At 46.1% G+C, this 21736-nt stretch overlaps 2 protein-coding genes across 2 annotated transcripts in view; one reads left to right on the top strand and one right to left on the bottom strand.

Annotated features, from left to right (window-relative positions):
* Positions 1 to 21736, bottom strand: part of LOC142771547 (uncharacterized) — an 82357-nt gene that overhangs the window by 35787 nt on the left and 24834 nt on the right. The window lies entirely within an intron of this gene.
* On the top strand, positions 9908 to 21460 carry LOC119164874 (uncharacterized). Its single transcript, XM_075874347.1, has 4 exons — positions 9908 to 9997; positions 13850 to 13972; positions 18399 to 18611; positions 21425 to 21460. Exons 1-4 carry the CDS (start codon positions 9908 to 9910, stop codon positions 21458 to 21460), a joined length of 462 nt encoding a protein of 153 aa, XP_075730462.1.

Raw genomic sequence — 21736 nt, 5'->3', positions numbered from 1 at the left:
TTAATTCTGTGGAGCACGCTACAATTACAATTTATACACTTTGTAATCTGTGACGTCACGCGTAAAAATTTCGACGTGAAATTTTAAAATGAAACTGTGATGGTAAAACTAACTTCAAAGTTGCCAGACACCGATTTGTCTTTAGTGTCTTTTTAAAAGGACCAACACGTAGTGTTTATTGGGGCTCTATCAAGGTAATTAATAATAGCGATCTTAATTGTTTTGTTGGCTGTCCTGAACGGAGGATAAAAATAACCTTTGCCGCTGGAACAATATGCATCAAGGTCATCTATACACGTTGTCCGCGAGCTCTGTATATATATATATATATATATATATATATATATATATATATATATATGCACAGATCGCTCAAAGAATTTGTTTGCTTAGTTCCATTGTAAAAATTTGCCTAACATGTTTTCAGAAATCACGGAACATGAAAAATGTGGACCGTTGAGAAAGTAGCGGGTACTTTGATGTTCCGCGCTTTGGGCTGATAACGCCATGTTAAAAAAACTATACACCGCTGACGTTCCAGTGTTCGTCGATAGTAATTGGGAGATCTAGAATGGGCATATCCAAACTGCTTAGCTTGCGTTAAAGCTTAAACAGTCACAGCTTTGCCACAAAGGCGAAGCAATGAACGCGATAGCAACAAATTGGAAGGTCACGCGCAGAATGGAAAGCAGATCGAAACGTGCCCCGCGTTTTTTACGTGCATATGACGCACGAAACGTACTCACAGGTTCAGATGCGCGCAAATAAGTGTTTCAGTTGTTACTTCGATGTGTCTGAAAAACACGGGCTTTTCGAAAAACGAAGACTTCAATGACTGCAGTGACCTTTGTTCGCCCGGTAACTACAACGGAATCGTTACAGGAAAAGCCCGAGGCCAGCCAAGACGTACGATCCTCCCCGCGAGATAAGGGCGCGCGAGGGCGCCTCGCCTTCCTGCTCTAAGCGGAGCCAAGTACGCGTGGAAGATTAGAACGCGATCCGCCGCGCGATGTGGCGACGCGCGCTCATTGCGCAATCTTGCTGGCGATGCTGAAAACACGATAATTCCCCCTCCTACCCGAGTTCCGCCAGCAGAGGTAAGTGGTAGATATAAATAGCTTGCCGTTTGAACGTTGAAGGACGTGCTCCTCGGTGGCTTAGTGGTTAACGCCTCGCATTCACAACGAACAGGTCCCACGTTCGATTTCGCGATATATATATATATCGCGAAATCGAACGTGGGACCTGTTCGAACGTGGGACCTGTATATATATATATATATATATATATATATATATATATATATATCTATATATATATATATACGGTGAGTGACGGCGACACCGACGGCAAAATCCAGCCGAGAGTGTCCATATAATTGCTATTGCAATAAAACTCAATTGCGAAGCCACTCCTAACTTCAAGCACGGCCATGTATCAAGGGCTAAGAACCTCTCGGGGTTATTTTAGAACCATTTTTTTTCTTCAGAACTATCCAATACTAAATCCGGTGTGAGTATACATTATATTGTGACCAGCTGTAATAGCCTAGAGATCGATTAGTGTGTTGAGTAAATGAATGTTCAACTCCGGAATGTGATTTTTGTAGACTTCCATTTAGTCTACAAAAATCACATAGTTGGCCCATAGTTGGCCCATTAAAAACCCGTTTGACGCTCCATTCAAATTGAATCAGCGATGCTCAAGTATTCCAGCCTTGAATTACAACTGTCATAAACAAATAGCTATCTAGATGTAGTTCGTACGTATTTCGCGTTATAATTTTCGTTCTTCCGTCAAGTTTACTAACGCGTCCAATGCTCCACGAATCGGGCTGCCACAACTGCTATCCTCCCGTCCACTTTATGGGATGTTCATGTGCATTAAACGTGGACACATCAGTCGGCGCCGCCACAAGTGATGACAGCGAGTGTGGAACACCCTTTATGTGCCTGTTTGACGCCAAATTCCATTTGCCCGCTTCATTGGTCGTCCTCGTGGGCCCGCAGACGAGGCCGCTGATGGTTAATTCTGTTAGTAAATTACTGTTTCATCTATCATCTTTCTCTTCAAATAGACAAAATTTACCCTTTTATTAAAGAAAGAGAGAGAGAGAGAATTTACTTACAGAAAGGTAGAGAGGTCGGCCTGAGCTATAGTTTGCTCTGGCCTGCTACTCTATACACTGGGGAAGGGTGACTGGGGAGTGAAAGAGTGATGAATGACAATGGTAAGGTAGAGAGATGATATGTTCTTATTAGGCTGGGTGACTCTACAGACTTGCATCCAGTCCAGTAACTTCTAAGAAAGCGATGACGGCTCGTATAACCACCATGTATGCTGCTGGCGTCAGGCCAAGAACCTAACGCCTCATCAGTTAACGGTCGACTAATATATCGGCCAATCGAAGATATCAGTTGCTGACGTTCGCTTGCGTATGCTGGACAGTCGCAAAATATATGTTCGAGCGTTTCCGGCAACCGACAGTGACCACAATTGAGACCTGTGTCATTTTAATAAAGGAATTCTATTTAAAAAGTATGCTGTTTTTGGCCAATTCCCAAGCGTATAGGTGTGTGCCACAGATTGAAGGGTATTCTCTACTCTAATGAGACCACCACCACTATAACCTGGTTCTCCATAGTGGGTCGGTGTCGCTGTTCACGAGGAAGCACGCCCGTCGCGCTCCAGCTCGAGGCGCAGAACGATCTTTGGTCGGCCTTCACGGTGCAGGTCAGTATTCTGTTTCCTATCACAGCGGTGGGCTGCAGCAGCGGATTACTTGACGTAATACTCTTCTCAATAATGCCTCGCAACGGCCCAAGCATGATCTTAGCGGCTTAATTGAGCGGCACTTTACATTCTTTCAAAACCGGCTTTCCAAGAGCGGAATATGGGAAAAAAATCAGGCTAACTGTTCGTTAATGTTGACTCTTTGACATTAATATTAACCGGAGCGTTGCCAAAAACTTTCTCAGGGCAAGGTGAGGTGTTCAACCACCCTACACATTTGCATGCTCTTACGCGTGTTTTTTTCTCTCTCTCTTTCACACAGTGTGTGTGTGTGTGTGTGTGTGAGAGAGAGAGAGAGGGAGAGAGACTTCCACTCACTGTTATGCTCAAACTTAAGTGCGACCAATATCGTTTTTCTCGCTTCTCTACCTCGCCAGCAGACTGCGTTACAACTGAAACCCCTGCTTTAGTGAAGGTCTGCTGTGCATTTCTAAACACTGGTAAGTATAGTGCACGTCTCCACGACATGCTAAATTTACTCAGCAGACAACTGCACCACGTATATGTGTACGTCACGCTTGAATGCCTGCTAACATTATTTTTTTTCTTCGTGCATAGAAAATGTCTGAGGAAAGTAAGTAAACATCATCTACCCTGTTCCATTTTTTAACCAAGGTACTGACAATCTCGATTGATTTGATTGATTGATTGATTGATTGATATGTAGAGTTGAACGTCCTAAAACCACCATACGATTGTGAAAGACGCCGTTGAGGTAGGCTCTGGAAATTTTTACCACCTGAGGTTCTTTGACATGCACCCAAATCTATATAAGCACACGGGCCTACGACATTTCCGCCTCCATCGGAAATGCAGCTGCTGCAGCCGGGATTCGATCCCGCGACCTGCCGGCCAGCAGCCGAGTACCTTAGCCACTAGACCACCACGGCGAGGCAGGTACTGACAATCTCGACACACAATATTGTAATGTCTTGTGATACCTCGCGATGCATCACCAGGTGTCTCCACTTTTTTCGCGATGTTGTGCCATATATTGTCAGCTTTAAGGAGGAGGAAGAAGAGCAATGAAAGGCGGGGAGTTCAAACAGACGCACGTCCAGTTGGTACCCTGCACTGTGGTGAATGGACGAAGGGACTAAATGAAAGTCAGAACGAATGCGGAAGGAGGCACTACCAAGTTACATTTGCACCTGTCCATTGCACGTCTACAAGCCGTCGCTTAACCCAGTCGTGTTTAAATACAAATTTTGGCAGATCCCACGTACCTGGGAATAGACGTAATGTGAAGAACGCGGAAGGAAGGTGCCCATGTTGTAATTTTTTTATTGAGCGACACGTCATGAAATGATGCTAAATATAGGTACAAATGTTGCTTGCACAGACACGGATTCGCACATGTTTATACAACCAGCTGTTTGAACTTGCTCAACGATGCCAACAGGAACATGAGTATTGGACATCAGAAGCGATACGATGATATGAAGCGCTGGTACTCGCGAGGATGGTTGCCCTGGACACTGCTACATAAATTAACTTCAGCGTGGGGCACCTAACTATAATTGACGGTAACCCGACGTGACGGCTGCATCACAGGAGTAGATATGTAACATTTATAAAATCAGATAGCCAGCACTGCAACCAATGATGACGTTTCACGAACATTAGGGTCTGTTTAAAAAGTACTCCCAACACCTGGCGTGGCTGTGTGGTGGAATGCTTGATTGCAACGCAGAATGCTTGCGTTCGATTCCTCCTGGTACCCTGAGATTTATTCTTTGCATTTGTCGAGCCAGCGCTGCCAATGTGAGGAGGAGGAGGTAAAACTTTATTAGACCAAGGGATTTGGGCACTTACGTCCCAGGGTCCCCACACGACCCCACTGCGCTATGCGTTCATGAGTTCATGCAGTTCCATGACGTGGGCGGCCCGGTCAGTGGCGATTTTCTGCTTGGCCGGGTCCGTCGAGCGCAGCAAGGTCTCCCATTCCTCCCATGTGGTCAGTGGCTCCGGGCCCCGCGGGGGAGGGTCCGCCGGGCATTCCATGAGATTGTGGGTAAGGGTAGCGTGGGGGTGAGTGCATTGAGCACAGGTGAGGTTTTTCTTAACGTTTGCTCGTTAAAATTTCCCATGTGTGTTCTGGGTAAATTAATAAGTGTCAATCACCTGTGGCGCGCATACCCGCCTGTGGATATGTGCCGCTGTCTGGCGGAAAGTGTTTGACGACGTAGGTGATGGGACTGTGACATTGTTCATCTCTTGAGCACCGCGTCATATTCGTCAAAGCATTTTACCGTCCCATACTAATTTTGGTTCACGCTAAGTTAAATAAAAGGGTGATCACGAGAGTACCCAGACGTAAGAGGATAGATAGATAGATAGATAGATAGATAGATAGATAGATAGATAGATAGATAGATAGATAGATAGATAGATAGATAGATAGATAGATAGATAGATAGATAGATAGATAGATAGATAGATAGATAGATAGATAGATAGATAGATAGATAGATAGATAGATAGATAGATAGATAGATAGATACCAAAAGTGCTTGCAGTACGCAAATAAATGCTTTGAATTTAAAAAAAACCATAATACTGGCATCGCTGTACCCCACAAATGACACTCCCAGACGGTGCTGGCTTAATGTCAACATTGTATGAAACGAGTTGAAAACTACACATCACTCTACAAGTTTCAACCATGGCGGAGGTCTAAGAGCTTAGGTATGTTCAGCACAATGTACATATTCGTACATAATGCACTATAGTGCACTGAACGAATGCTAATGATGTGCCGTGTTTCGCGTACTTTGGTTGTCTCTGTGTATTCGAGGCCACATTTCTTTCGGCTATGCAAGTTAACCCCCGTTTACTGCTACAGGAACTTAAATGTCTTAATTCCTGCTCAAATTTAGTATTTCCTACATAATGTCGAATTCTTGCTTTTGATATTTCAGGCGCGATTATGGCTAGTGACTACTCTGTCGAAGGATCATCGGGTAAGTTTGCTTGGTATTTACATTCCTTCGTTGGCTCATTATATTAACGGGAAATTCATCAAGCCTTCACAGAACGTCATTTCCGTCACGGAAGTGACGTGGCTAAAAAATCACACGCTCAGGTCACAAAAGAAAAAACAGAATAAATAATATCGTTGGTCTCTGTGATCTTGAAATCAAACCGTCAGTTCCTCGTTCCGCAGAGACAGGTGCCGGGCGCTCCGCGCTCTCGCAATGAACTTGGTAGCTGGGGCAGCGGTGCAGACAGAGCGGCGAATTGTAGCACCATGATCCTAACCATGATTCTAACGAGCGCCGTCAATGAGCGCTTTTGTAGTTACAGCGCTACGGAGGCTTTCAGTCAAAGAGTAAAAATGTTTTCGGTGGGTCACTGTAGGCGTGGAGGGAAAAAAACTCCACGATGAAAAGAAACTACGTGGTCGACGCAGTGCACCGTATAGGCGGTGGTTCGAATAGGTGGCATGCAGTAAGCGCTTTGCCTTTCGCGTCGTGTTAGCTTTTGGGCACATAGTGGCCACGTAATTGCAGCTTCCACATGCACCAGCGGTATCTCTACATCACCTATACTGCTGAGAGTGCGATGGTACCTACTGAAAACTTGCTGTGTGGTATATATGCATCAACTCAGGCGTTGTTTTCATATCAGCAACTCCTTCCTTTGTTTTTTTATAATAAAAGCACCCAGGAGCTAATGGGTGTGTACACGCTTTGTAGTGTGATACTGCAATTTTACCAAAATGTACCAGTGGGTATCTTCTACGTATAACCCAGGCTGTGTTGCAATATACAGCTACGTATAACTCAGGCTGTGTTCCAAATAGACAGCTAAATGGACGGCGGCCATCTTAAGTCCCATTCCAATTCTCACGTAGCCGGCAAAATAGACAGCTCTGAGAAGACCGCATCGTAGACAAATACGATGCAGGCTACTTTGCTGTCTAAACAAGATGGCGGCTCAGCGAATGTCTCAGATAGATCGATCTCGCCGGAACGGTCGTCTGCACACAAGCAGACGCTTTCCCAGACGCTCAATGTGGGTAACGTTTATTTTTTTTTATTTCAACACGAAATAAGCCAGAAAATACAACTGTTACGTTTGTTTACTTTAGCTGTTTCTTCTCGACGCGAGGTGGCACATCGTCGCGTAAAAGACGTCCAGAAGTGTTCCCATTCTCGGACAGTATGGGCTCGGTGCTGTCTTCTAAGCAGTCTGCGTAGACTGTCTACTTGCTGTCTGAGAATTGGAACACAGCACTGGAGTCGTTTTTGATAACTAGCTTTTTTTCATGAGATGTGATTTTTGCCACCGATTTCCCATTCAGTTTTGGCAGACTGACGTTCCTGCCGCCGACAGATGGCGCCACGTTCAGATGTCCCCCAAATTCTAGGAATCATAAGTACTTATAGCAGCAACCAAGACAGACGACAAGTCCTCGAGTTCCGAACACATTTATGGAGTTATCACAGGAATGACCCTGGCAATGTTATAGGCTATAAAACTGTAGACACGCTATAAAAATAACTCTTCCTCGATTGTCAAAAAGTCGTTGCGGAATGCGAGCAGCCAGACTGGCTATATTATGATATATCGGAAATTGCAAATCTGTTAATTTTTTTCCTGACAGCATTCGGTGCGAGTGGCACGACCGGCTTCGATGGTAAGTCCCGTTCCCATAGCGTATACTGTACTAGAAAAAAAGAAACTTGAAAGAAAAACGAGAGCCAGTAAACTGCATATTAGGCCCCGATCGAATTCAAAAGTAGCAGAATAACATTAGCCAATTACGACATACACATATATCTAAGAAATCGTACCGTCTTTGTGATTTCGAGTTGACATCATAGGTCGGCAAAGCCTGCGTAGCTCACAAAGACTCTCTCATGAAATATATTTAGCGCTTTGGACTCACTCGGGCTCCCTAAAAATACTACTCACACGGACACACGGCTTGATCGGAGTCTCAGTGAGTCGACTCGTAAGTGCGTTAACCGACCTGTGGCTCGCGATGTGTATAAGGAGGCACGATAACGTCTTCGTCATGGCTATTTTAAACAAGGCGAAAAATTCACAATATGTGTTTTTTTATAAGCACATCTTCCTATCGGTCAGCCGCCTTCGCTATTATTTTGTCCCCGCGTCGTGAATGGCTAAACATTCTTGTCAAAAAAAGCTTTTAACGCAACACATTTTTGCGTATACGGGCCCGGAATATTCATTCCTTGTTGGTGGTATAGTCATTTCTAGCGCGGGGGACACGTGACACGAGTGAGCCTCTTAGGCTCCCGGTAGCTCGAGGTCGCGTGACAGCAGAAGTAGTGTGTGTGATGTTAGTTTTAGAGTGAAAGTTGAACAAGATATGTCGCCTAACGGCGTTTGAAAGCACGCATTTCACTGACGTCACAAATTGGTCTCTTCTGAATGAAATTCGATGCGTGGTTTCGAGAAGAATATAAGATACTGATCTCCAGACGGCAATCTAGACTTCAATCATTGCGATAGCAATTATCTACAATCTCGGCTGGTTTTTTGCCATCGGCGTCGCCGTCGCCGTTTCTCGCCGCCGTCATGTCCGTGTATATGTACATATGTATGTATATATATAGAAAAGCTACAAAGAAAAATAATTCAGAAAAATACTTTCCAGCACGCAGAATTGAACGGGCGACTTCTCGCTCCGCGAATCTCGCTCTCGTTGTGTGCGTCTTGTTCTTGTGCGTCATTTGTGCGAGAGCAGCGCGCTGCACGTTTCGATCTGCTTGCCATTGTTTGTGTGACGTTCCACTTTGCTGCTGTCGCATTCATTGATTCGCCCTTGCGGCAAAACTGTTACTTTTTTGTGAAATAGTTTTTGTTCCGCGGTCATGTTTCACAACATGGTGACCGCATGTGGTGCCTAAATAAACCAATGATTAAAACTAATTACGTCCACGTAACTCATGAAAAAAAGTTATTGTGAAAAATATATATAAATGGGGCCAAGACCCTCACAACGTGGAGGGCCGCTACGAGGTGTCCGTAGGACGCATGTGTGGGACCCTTGTTCTTGGGTATGCTTCAATGCGTCATAAGTAAAGGCTTGAAAACAGGGCACGATGAGTGCATAAAGCTTCGTTGAAGCTGTAGAAGTGTTTGCACGAAAGTATTGCTTAACTGTTCCTCATTGCCGTGCTTTCCAGCTCCAGCAGCGTAAGTCGACAGCTACCTATTTTTGAATAGAGTGCAAGGGACGTTACGTACAACGCTCCTATGATAGCCCTATAGAGAGGCGAATGTCACTGTGGTTACAATTCTTCGTACTGCGATGTCAGCGTAGTGAAACACACGACGTATGCATGCGGCACTAGTCGTAACTTTACCCACTGTAGTAGTTAGGTGACATCACGTGATGTGACGTATCAATTACGACTGAATGGCGGTACACGTTTTGGCTATCTAAGACGTAATGATGTCATTTGACAATGTCAGCACGTGATTATCTTTATCATCACACAAGATGGCGCCACCGACGATTGATTCTCGTGTTTGATAAGTAATCTAAGGTTTAGATCGTATTTAAGAGGCCCATATGTAACACTTTTTTCAGCATGGTCAGACAGTGCTGCTGATTGATAGTCGAGGCTCCAGGGAAGACGCAAGCTAAACAGTATAGTGCAGCAAGCGGCCTCACATTCTCAATCGATTCTCAGAAGTGAGCTAGAAATTATTCCCTCTTTTCTCGACAAATGACGCCATAAACCGAAAGGACCACGTCATAGCCCGCAAGTCCACAGCCATTGGCCATCTTCAGAACCTAGCTCTGCATAGTTACCGTGACCACTACGATATGACGTAACGTGCCCGCGTGCACGCTCACAATCATACTTGACAGGAAGCCACGCGTTCGGAGGAAACAAAAAAAAGCAAAGTTAAGCGCCACTACTCCGAAACCTGAAGAAGTTGCAGCACGTTCACGCAACCGTACCCATTCGCTGACTTTACACCAACGTTTCTGCTTGTGGCCATTCGCATGGCTGTCTACTTTCTTGTTTTCTTTATGTTTTTACAAGCTTTCGGCCGTCACGTCATTGATGGTATAGTGTAAGGGCACAGCTGTGGTGGCGTAACTGTTAATATGCGACGCTGTGTCATCATGTCAATACTGAGAGATAGTGAGGAGGAGAGGTCTCAGCTGACGCCGTTCCAGGGAACGGACGAACAAATTAACCGTCAGACGGCGCAAGTATGGACCATAAAAGACTTCTGCCTTGGAAATTTTTGCGGCAGTTGATTTGTGAGACAGCAAATAGTTTTTATGAATACATTCGATGATCTTTTGAAAAAACCGCCAGGCATGCGCAGAGCGCGTAGCACAGTCACAGCACAAGCTAGAAGAGCGGCCTTTCTAGAACAGTCTATAAACTTTTTTTGGTGACTGCTAAAAGCACACTTGCATGGTACCCACAACGCAATAAATCATATTTTTGTGTTTAGGAAGTGATTGAATGATTGATTGATTGATTGATTGATTGATTGATTTATATGTGGGGTTTAACGTCCCAAAACTACCATATGAATATGAGAGACGCCGTAGTGAAGGGCTCCAGAAATTTCGACCGCCTGGGGTTCCTTAACGTGCACCCAAACCTGAGTACACGGGCCTACAACATTTCCGCCTCCATCGGAAATGCAGCCGCCGCAGCCGGGATTCGATCCCGCGACCTGCGAATCAGCAGCCGAGCACCTTAGCCACTAGACCACCGCGGCGGGGCGTGTGTTATAGGGGAACATTCACCTATGCCATTCTTCGTCATTCTTTCGAGAAGCGTGATATCCGCAATACACTTTCAAAAAATTTTGTGTACAATTTGGGATGCTGTGACTGACGACTACCAATGATGCCTGAAGCTTTTGTAATGGGTTGGAGCATTCCACGACCCACTCGTTACGCAATTCAATTTCTGTGACGTCTGTTGTTCCTTTGCTGTTATAAAGCGTTTTATTACTAACATTAACGCGCTTCTGCTTCCGGCATGACGCCTGCCTGTAAAGTCAGTTTACAGCGGATTTTCAGACACCGGCGTGGCTCAATGGTAGATTATTAGGCTGGCACGCAGGGGACGCTGGTTCGAATCCTATAGTGTCCCTGTTGGTTTTTATTGTGGGTTTTTTTTTTTTTTCGCGCGATAGTGCTTACGGACACCGGCAGCGGCGGCGGACAACTACGGCGCACGCGACGCTTGTTGTGATCTCATAAACAGCTCTCGCCATAAAAGTGTCACAGGGCCTCTTTGACGCTTACGCTGTTTGTAACCGATAATGCATCTACGACAGCAATGAAATTGTGTTATTTTCGTAAAAACTGTGCAGAGATTACGGTTCGGGATTCACCACCTTCTGCGTGGTTGCCATTATGTTGATGTTCCTCACTCTCGCTGGTGCCGTTTCTTACGCGGTGTTCGGGCAGCAGGAGCAAGGTAAGCAATCAGAATTAACAAAACACTAGGGTGTTGCGTTCGGTTATTACAATTTTATATTTATGTAATTGAAAGAAAACTTCATTAGGGGAGATTTGCGGTGCAAGTGCAGAGTGGCCAAAAAGAGCGCCGTGTCTTTTTATGTGGTGTTAGCGATGACAGATGGTTGCTCAGACGGCGCATTAAGGTGGTATAGAGGCCAAAAGTCACGCGCTATATAGAAGAGTAATATGTGTCTGGACAATATAAAATTATGAAATATTTACGTGGTGTTGTTTATGAATTACAGGTAAGCTTGGTGTCTATATAAGTGGGAGATAGGGAAAATAGCACCAATGTCTTCTCAAGGGTTTTGAGGAAGCTGCCAACTTGAAGAAAAAAAAACATGGTGCCCCAGCTATTTTTATTCAGGGTTAAGAAATATGCCGACGCAGCCTGTGACAACGCGTGTTGCTCGGTTTCATCTGGAGTAAGTCATACTATTTGTTTTGCACTTATTGACTAATTAGTCATGATAAAATACCTTTTGAGGCAACCAAGCTAGCCACGAATAATATTTAAAAAAACACCATTTCACAAAACTTGCTGTTGGACATTTCATAACTTCAACGAGAAAAAAAAAGTGTCGTGATTATCATCTTGTTTCAGCTATCAAGTTGAACCAAAGCGAGATCTTTTATGACGCAGATGACTTTCAGCGCACAAAAGAATGTGATCATAACCATCACCTCGATTTATTTATTTGAAGCAAAGCATCATAACTATCGTCGCCACTAAGAGCATCGTTATACTTTCGTTTTCTTTATTTCTTTATGGACTCCCCCGTCTGATCGCGACTATTACTACAGCACTATGTAAACTAAGACAGCTTCGCTGCATGATCGGGCCAATCATTCTATATTCCCCCGATTTTGTTTACTAGTACAACAACTACTACTTTTATTGCCTCCAATTACAACCTATACTACTACTACTTCTGCTTTCACTGTTTGTACTGACAACCGCTACCACTTCATTTGCAGCATCTCGGTATAGGAGTTGCAAGTAACACGTCACAAGTGATCAATCACTTCTAATCAATTACATTTGTAAATTTGTAATACAGGCGGTTACTTTTAGATGCGAAGCAGCTTTGACTTACGTGTGTAACGCCGTACGTATGCGTCTACGAACGCGCTGCAACGCGTTCCCTTTGCCGCAGGTGTTGGAGCGGTGCAAAGTAGGTCACGCCGCAGCTGCGCGTTGACGTCACGATTCCCTCCCAAGTTAGCACTCACGTCACTCTCTCCCTCACCGCAGCACGCTCGCCGCAGCTGCAGGCTCTTCTGCCCGCTCGCAATACGCTTCTCTCTCGCTTCACCCTCTCAACTGTCCGCAGCGCTCGACCGCACGTCGAATGAAAGCCCCCTCTCGGCTCGTTTATCTGCGATGAAGCTTACACGAAACCCAACCCGCTTCCCGTGTCTTTGCGTTTCAAACAAACGTTGACTCGAGCAAACGCTACACGGAGTTTCGATTCAAACCATTCTCCCAGCAACCGCGTCGACGTCCGTTTCAACCGCGTCAACGCTGTGCGCACCGCTGCTGCTTCGCATCCCATCAGGGTTGCCTTCGGGGCGATGATCTATAATTTTTTTTCAAAAATAATATTCTTGGTCCTTCAATTACACATTTCGTAACTGATTACGGGTATTTGATTACTTCCTAAAATTGTGTTGTAACCAGTCTGCGATCGCTCTTTAGCGACTCCTTGTCTCGTCAGATGGTACGGGGGGAGGAGAGAGGGGTCCCTAAGGGCCTCTTTTGGTATACCTGTCACTTGGCCTTACCAGAGTCCTTCAATGCTTTAAGGGACTCTGGCCTTACCTTAAGCCTCACCAGAGCACCAGAAACACCGAAGCGCAATGCTTCATAGGACGTGGACAGTAGCATCGAAGCACTGTGCAAATACGAGCTAGTGCGCGGGGTCTTCCTATGTTATAATTCCGTCTTCCCTTCAGCACATGCAATGAAGGTTCGTTCAGTGTAGCGGCTGACCTCTTAACGATAAAATGTTGAAGAATCAGTGGTTACAACTTTCAACAACTTCACTGTAAGTTCACACTACATTACTGAAGCCACAATAAGCCTCCCAGTCTTGATTGATTGATATGTGGTGTTTAACGTCCCAAAACCCCCATATGATTATGAGAGACGCCGTAGTGGAGGGCTCCGAAAATTTCGACCACCTAGGGTTCTTTAACGTGCAGCCCAATCTGAGCACATGGGCCTACAACATTTCCGCCTCCATCGGAAATGCAGCGATTCGAACCCGCATCCTGCGGGTCAGCAGTCGAGTACCTTAGCCACTAGACCACCGCGGCGGGGCCCTCCCAGTCTTCTTCTACCAAGCGAGCCACACTGTAGCTATTTTTGGTTTGAATAAACTCGTGTTATTCAAGTTACGGCAGTTGAAGGAAAATAATGCAAAAGTAATTGATTGCATTTTCATAATTGCTCAGTTGCTCTTCTGGGGCTGTAACTGACCACTGTAACCCATTGCGTTTTAAAGAAAGTGTAATTGTAATCGGTGACTTTCTTCGACGCCTACAAGTCTGCTCGCTATACGTTTTACGCAGGTGCCGAGGACAACGTCGGCAACAACGACATCAGTGGTGGTGGAGGCGGAGGTGGAGGCGGAGGTGGAGGCGGAGGTGGAGGCGGCGGAGGCAGGTCGTTTCCACCACCAGAACCACGACGAAGTGAGTGCCATTCACTTGCATCCTACGAGATTGTCTAGGGACCAATCTCCATTCAATTTCTTGTTCTTTAAAAAAGTATGGTTCGTGCATCACTCCTTGGAATAGGTCACGACGCTAGGTCGAAACGGGTCTTCTCAGAAGCGAAGAGTTTCACATATTTTGAATGTTAAGAAAACAACAGTCTGAAGGTGCCCTTCCATTGGGCAGGCACTGCAGCCTTTGACATGAATGCACGCACGCTTGCGCGTTTATATACTCGGCAAATTTGACAGCACTGAAGGTCCCGCTGCAGTTGCTCCACTTCGGGACCCTTGTCGGCATATACTACTAACCATGAGCCTTTGTATCTTGAATGAATAATAATACGCTGAAACTAAACTGTGGAGGCTGCAAAACCGAGGCGCATGCCTGCTACCGCGCCAAAAATGGCAGTTATGTTTACCGATGTTTTTTTTTTCATTTGCCTTGCTGAAATAAATGCTGTTTTATTGATAATGGGATTGGAGCATTTAGAGGAAACATGCCATAAATAAAAAAACATTCTAACGGGTAGACGAGGACGACGAGGAGGGCAGGGAAGAAGACGACGTCGACAGACCCTGAGAGTTGAGCTCCATCTTGCCCACCACCGAGTTTATTTTGTGTGTCTAATCAGTGAACTTATTCGCCCCGTAACAATATGCTTATTGTTAACGTTGCAAGAAATCTTTCCTTTTCTTTCCGTTTCTCAGACAGCGCGACCTTTTAAGCCGGCCCATTTCCCAAAGTAAACATGGCGTCCTTCACCTATAGTGAATCGGTGCGCGGCCGCAAGCGCACTCTGCTTAGTTCTTTAAAAATAATACGCTTAATATGACACTGAAATGTGCCTTTACCAGCATAAATGTTTTTCCCATACACATTTATTCATGTATATATTTTCAAAATGTGTTAACGATGCGAGTGTGTAAAACTGAATTCAGCCGCAAGCGGCCGTACTACTTGCGAAGCAACACAAATGCGCGGCAGCCCTGTCTGCGTATAGCCTTCACTCCGAATGATTGATATGCGGGATTCAACGTCCCAAAACCACCATGTGATTATGAGAGACGCCGTAGTGGAGGGCTCCGGTAATTTCGACCACCTGGGGTTCTTTAACGTGCACCCAAATCTGAGCACACGGGCATACAGCATTCTCGCCTCCGTCGAAAATCCAGCCGCAGTAGCCGGGATTCAATCCCGCGATCTGGGGGTCGATAGCCGAGTACTTTAGCCACTAGACCACCATGGCGGGGCGCCTTCACTACAATGAGAAGATAAGTTGCGGCCGATGATAGTGCGACATACAAGTTGAGGATGACGCATCGAGCAATGGAAACGATAATGATAGGTGTAATCCTATAAAGGACAAGGCGAGAGCAGAGTGGGTCCGGGAATAAACGCGTGTTATGGACATCATATTCAAAATCAAGAAGAAGAAATGGTCATGGGCAGGGCACGTAGCGCGAAGGCAATATAACCGCTGGTCATCAAGGACCAGACTAGATTCCAAGAGAAGGCGAGTCGGTGAAGGGGAGACAGAAAGTTAGGTAGGCGGACAAGATTATGAAGTTTGCGGGTATAAAGTGGCAGGAGAAAGCACAGGACCGAGTTGACTGGCGGAACATGAGAGAAGCCTTTGTTCTGCAGTGGGCGTCATGATGATGATGACAGTGCGACATGTAGAACACCACCCGCATCACGAAAGCTTGCGTTAGCGAGTATCAGCAACACCTATACAGAAGTGAATAGTGTAATTAGCGAACCTGGCGTACCGTAATTTTGTCGCTCTCAAAGCGTACAAGTTATTAATATTTGTAATTGCTAGAATTCCAGGTTACAAAACCACTTTGTGATAATGAGGTACGCCGTAGTGAAGGGCTCTAGAAACTTCGATCACCTGGGCTTCCTTAACGTGCGAGTAAATCTTCAAGCACGCGGGCCTCAAGCACTTTTCGCCTGCATGGAAAATACGGCCGCCCCGGCCGGGATTCAATTCCCACGGCTGTGGGGGTCATCAGTAGTGCACCATGACCACTAGATCACAGTGGCGAGTGGCGTACAAGTGAAGCCAAAATGGTTGACCCCGCATCGCTTCTAGAAATTGTGATTCGCTACCGCGACAGGAACGCGTGCATTCACGGATCCATCTCTTGTAAATTGAGCGTCTCTTTGAGGGTGCCTTAGGCACCTCTTCTTCAAGCAATACCTAGCGAAGATCAGTAGGAGGCTACCTTGCCCAGCTTGAGGCCTGAATTCCAAAGGGTCATCCCAACGCTGACTAAATTTCAAGGCCGAAAGGCTGCCGCAGTGACGTCAGAGGTTGGGGGCCCAGTTGCCCAACTGAGCATGCTCAGTAAGACTTTTTTTTCCACATCTTTTATTCGGCCCAATCAAGCTGCAGCAGCTGCGAGAGCGGGAGCGTTGGTTCTCCTAAAACGTGAACGAAACGCAGGCTTTCCGCCGCGTTCGCGGCGTAACTGGGCCCCCACCCTCTGACGTCACTGCGGCAGCCTTTCGGCCTTGAAATTTAGTCGGCGTTGGTCATCCCCGAGTTGGCTGGGAAAGTGGAGGAGGCCTACTTCAAGCAGAAACTTCCTACAATTACCTAGATCGAACTCTGACGCTGCGATCGTTCACCTAGCCTGGGAATTGTGGGTATAGCGTCCGCAGAACTTCTTGCAGGAGGGTGTACGGACGGAGAAGGGTGGGGGTTATTTTATTGCCTTGACAAGACCGGCAATATTAGTCAATGGTGTGTGATGACGTGCAAAGCTGGCTGGCAACCCCGCGGTCCGTATCACAGGATTATGTTAACCTTCCGCGTGCTATAGTGAACGAGTGTAGCCTATCGCTACTGCATAAAAAAGATTGTATCCGAAACTTCAAGGGGGGGGGGGGGGGCTTGCCACGATTTTTTGGAAGCCCATGTGGTTAGCACACGGATTTCCCTAATCATCACGCTTGCGTCTTCGAGCGCAGAGCCCGTTTGAATTCTTGAGCCTGAAACGTTAAGGTGGTGAAGTGAAGCTCCTGAACAGTTGCTCAACTTCGTATTGTGGAAAAACTTGTGCCAAGCCTTCCAAAGTACGAAGTTTCGACAAATCCGTCTCTTACCAACCACTCCCATGCTGGCTGAAGCGCCGTGCCTTACAGCTCCCATAGCGTCAGAGTTTCCACTAGTGAATATGGATTATTATCATCATCATCATCATCATCATCATCATCATCATCATCATCATCAGCCTGACTACGTCCACTGCAGGACAAACGCCTCTCCCATGTTCCGCCAGTTAACCCGGTCCTGTGCTTGCTGCTGCCAATTTATACCCGCAAACTTCTTAATCTCATCTGCCCACCTAACCTTCTGTCTCCCCCTAACCCGCTTCCCTTCTCTGGGAATCCAGTCAGTTACCCTTAATGACGAGCGGTTATCCTGTCTACACGCTACATGCCCTGTTCATGTCCATTTCTTCTTCTTGATTTCAGCTATGATATCCTTAACCCCCGTTTGTTCCCTAATCCACTCTGCTCTCTTCTTGTCTCTTAAGGTTACACCTACCATTTTTCTTTTTATTGCTCGCTGCGTCGTCCTCAATTTAAGCTGAACCCTCTTTGTAAGTCTTCAGGTTTCTGCTCCGTAGCTAAGTACCGGCAAGATACAGCTGTTATATACCTTCCTCTTGAGGGATAGTGGCAATCTACCTGTCACAATTTGAGAGTGCTTGCCGAATGTGCTCCACCCCATTCTTATTCTTCTAGTTACTTCAATCTCGTGGTTCGGCTCTGCGGTTATTACCTGCCCTAAGTAGACATAGTCTTTTACAACTTCAAGTGCACTATTACCTATCTCGAAGCGCTGCTCCTTGCCGAGGTTGTTGTACATTACTTTCGTTTTCTGCAGATTAATTTTAAGACCCACCTTTCTGCTCTCCTTGTCTAACTCCGTAATCATGAGTTGCAATTCGTCCCCCGAGTTACTCAGCATATGTGAATATGAATAGGAAACTCTAAGACACTAGTCCCCTCAGTTAGCGATGGCTCCGATTCCGGATGCAGTGGAAAACCACGGTAGGTGCAGAACGCTTTCGGGCGCACGCAAGAACAATACGACAGGCTGAAAAGAATATGTTTTTCTGTATACATCGTGTCTTGTTCTCTTCGATGTCGCCTCCTGGATGGTGGTAGTGATCATTTTTTTGTCTTTTCCAAATTTCCTTTTGACGATTGTCCTAATCATTTTGTTGATTTCATTCGGTAGCCTGCAATACTTCGGTGAAGCAGCAGAGGGGTTTTTTGTTTGTTTTTTTTTCACTTTCAATAATTTATGGTTATTTTTGCCGACACAACCCTTTCTGTTTGTGTAAGCAATGTGTATACCAACTGCTTTTTCATTTTGTTGCTCCAGAACCCATCGTACCTAGACCAACGCGTGTTCACCCGTCACCTGTACAGCCGCCAGCTGTCACAACACCAGCGCAGCCTCCTGTTGGACCCGATCCTGTTGGACCGCGACCACCACCACCCCCCCGGCCACCTACGGTCTCGCCCCCACCACCACCAACGGGGCGCCCCCGGCCGCCCCTTCCACCGCCACCTCCACCACCTCCCCCGCCAAAGTGTAAGCACATGCTCAAAATGCACGGATTACGCAAGCTCCGAAATTTTGTTTTCGTCTTTACGAACTTTTTCGTATCTGGTGGCGGAACGGGCGACCGACGACCGGCACAATGCTTGGCCTGGTCTTTCCATTCTGTCTCCCGTTGCAGCGCTGTTTAATCAAAGTTCGGCACAGTGCACCCGAAGAACAAATAATTTTTATTTATTTTTAGAAAAAGCACATTTCGTGCGTTTTATGACCGATTACGTCAGCGCAATAAGAAAGGAGCGGTGTCTTTTAAGAATGAAATATCTTCTGAACATAAAGCCGAAAGAGCAAGGGGCACGAGGCAGTTATAACAGAAAAAAATAAGCTAAATACCGCAACCTTTAGTTTGTGGGCGAAGCACCCGTATATATTTTTCTTATTGTTTATTTGAGGGTTCAGAAAATGTCCCACAGAAAGCAGTACTTCGAGAAAACGTGGAAGCACAAAACGAACGAAAGATTCGTTGAACAAGGGGCTTCGCTGCAGCTTTACGAAATTTGGGGGTTCTCAGCCACTCCAGCCAGTAAAAAAAAATGCAAACGCCTTTTTTGCCTACAATACACGCCAGGTTGTTCGAAGCGACGCACGCAGTCCGAATACAGGCTGCGAATCATCGTTATGCATCGTTTTCAAGGCGTGTTCGTTATGCATCGTTTTCAAGGCGTTTTCAAGGCATCGTTTTCAAGGCGTGTTCGTTATGCATCGTTTTCAAGGCGTGTTCGTTATGCATCGTTTTCAAGGCGTTTTAAAGGCATCGTTTTGAAGGCGTGTTCGTTATGCATCGTTTTCAAGGCGTGTTCGTTATGCATCGTTTTCAAGGCGTGTTCGTTATGCATCGTTTTCAAGGCGTTTTCAAGGCATCGTTTTCAAGGCGTGTTCGTTACGCATCGTTTTCAAGGAGTGTTCGTTATGCATCGTTTTCAAGGCGTGTTCGTTATGCATCGTTTTCAAGGCGTGTTCGTTATGCATCGTTTTCAAGGCGTTTTTCAAGGTGTGTCGCTGCTATCACCCAGGAAGTACTAAGATGGCGATTGTTGCATCTGATTACTTATCTAATCTCTTTTGCTGGCTTCGTCCATAGTTTTTTTATTATCTTTGCGTTGTCTTACATAGGCCAACTGGATTGCGTTAGTGAGTCAGCTAGTACTTCAAGCTCCTGTTCTTTCGGGTGTAGAACAGTGGGCTGCCTAAAAGCGGGGACGGCAAGTGCTGCACTGTACCGATTAATGTAAACATTCATATATGCTCATTAATATACTGCTGAAACAGGACAGAAGCACGCCATTTATCAGGGAGTTGCACATGCGCATAATGCACTGCATATACCCAGGGCATTGTTTCAAATGGTTACTTCACCAATTTGCGGGCCTTCCTCTGAAGCACTGAAAAGTGACCTGCCCCAAGCATGGTTCCACGGATCTTTTAGCTCGTAATGATTTAGGGCCGTAAACTCTAGGGTGCAACTCTCAACACTGCAGACGGCGTACGTAGTACTCTACGACTGTCTGGCATAGTCATTGATTGATTGATTGATTGATCAGCGCTCAACCCCGCGCACTCTCTTAGTGAGCACGTCTACCCTGCAGCAAGCATGGTTCCACGGTAGTTCGTAATGATTTAGGGCTGTAAACTCTAGGGTGCAACTCTCAACACTGCAGACGGCGTACGTAGTACTCTACGACTGTCTAGCCTAGTCATTGATTGATTGATTGATTGATTGATCAGCGCTCAACGCCGCGCACTCTCTCAGTGAGCACGTGTACCCTGCAGCAAGCATGGTTAGACGGTAGTTCATAATTATTTAGGGCTGTAAACTCTAGGGTGCAACTCTCAACACTGCAGACAGCGTACGTAGTACTCTACGACTGTCTGGCATAGTCATTGATTGATTGATTGATTGATTGATTGATTGATTGATTGATTGATCAGCGCTCAACCCCGCGCACTCTCTTAGTGAGCACGTCTACCCTGCAGCAAGCATGGTTCCACGGTAGTTCGTAATGATTTACGGCTGTAAACTCTAGGGTGCAACTCTCAACACTGCAGACGGCGTACGTAGTACTCTACGACTGTCTGGCCTAGTCATTGATTGATTGATTGATTGATTGATCAGCGCTCAACCCCGCGCAATCTCTCAGTGAGCACGTCTACCCTGCAGCAAGCATGGTTCCACGGTAGTTCGTAATGATTTAGGGCTGTATACTCTAGGGTGCAACTCTCAACACTGCAGACGGCGTACGTAGTACTCTACGACTGTCTGGCCTAGTCATTGATTGATTGATTGATTGATTGATTGATCAGCGCTCAACCCCGCGCAATCTCTCAGTGAGCACGTCTACCCTGCAGCAAGCATGGTTCCACGGTAGTTCGTAATGATTTAGGGCTGTATACTCTAGGGTGCAACTCTCAACACTGCAGACGGCGTACGTAGTACTCTACGACTGTCTGGCCTAGTCATTGATTGATTGATTGATTGATTGATTGATCAGCACTCAACCCCGCGCAATCTCTCAGTGAGCACGACTACCCTGCAGCAAGCATGGTTCCACGGTAGTTCGTAATGATTTAGGGCTGTATACTCTAGGGTGCAACTCTCAACACTGCAGACGGCGTACGTAGTACTCTACGACTGTCTGGCCTAGTCATTGATTGATTGATTGATTGATCAGCGCTCAACCCCGCGCAATCTCTCAGTGAGCACGACTACCCTGCAGCAAGCATGGTTCCACGGTAGTTCGTAATGATTTAGGGCTGTAAACTCTAGGGTGCAACTCTCAACACTGCAGACGGCGTACGTAGTACTCTACGACTGTCTGGCCTAGTCATTGATTGATTGATTGATTGATCAGCGCTCAACCCCGCGCAATCTCTCAGTGAGCACGACTACCCTGCAGCAAGCATGGTTCCACGGTAGTTCGTAATGATTTAGGGCTGTATACTCTAGGGTGCAACTCTCAACACTGCAGACGGCGTACGTAGTACTCTACGACTGTCTGGCCTAGTCATTGATTGATTGATTGATTGATTGATCAGCGCTCAACCCCGCGCACTCTCTCAGTGAGCACGTGTACGCTGCAGCAAGCATGGTTCCACGGTAG

Source organism: Rhipicephalus microplus, chromosome 9 (assembly GCF_043290135.1).
Source record: "Rhipicephalus microplus isolate Deutch F79 chromosome 9, USDA_Rmic, whole genome shotgun sequence".
Lineage (NCBI taxonomy): Eukaryota > Metazoa > Arthropoda > Arachnida > Ixodida > Ixodidae > Rhipicephalus > Rhipicephalus microplus.
This window is presented reverse-complemented; position numbering and strand designations above follow the sequence as displayed.

Excerpts from the sequence above, each read along its gene's own strand:
- LOC119164874 (XM_075874347.1), top strand. The coding sequence starts at position 9,908 with ATGTCAATACTGAGAGATAGTGAGGAGGAGAGGTCTCAGCTGACGCCG. Across the intron at positions 9,998-13,849 it reads TTAACCGTCAGACGGCGCAA|GTGCCGAGGACAACGTCGGC; the intron begins GTATGGACCATA and ends CGTTTTACGCAG. Across the intron at positions 13,973-18,398 it reads ACCACCAGAACCACGACGAA|AACCCATCGTACCTAGACCA; the intron begins GTGAGTGCCATT and ends TTGTTGCTCCAG.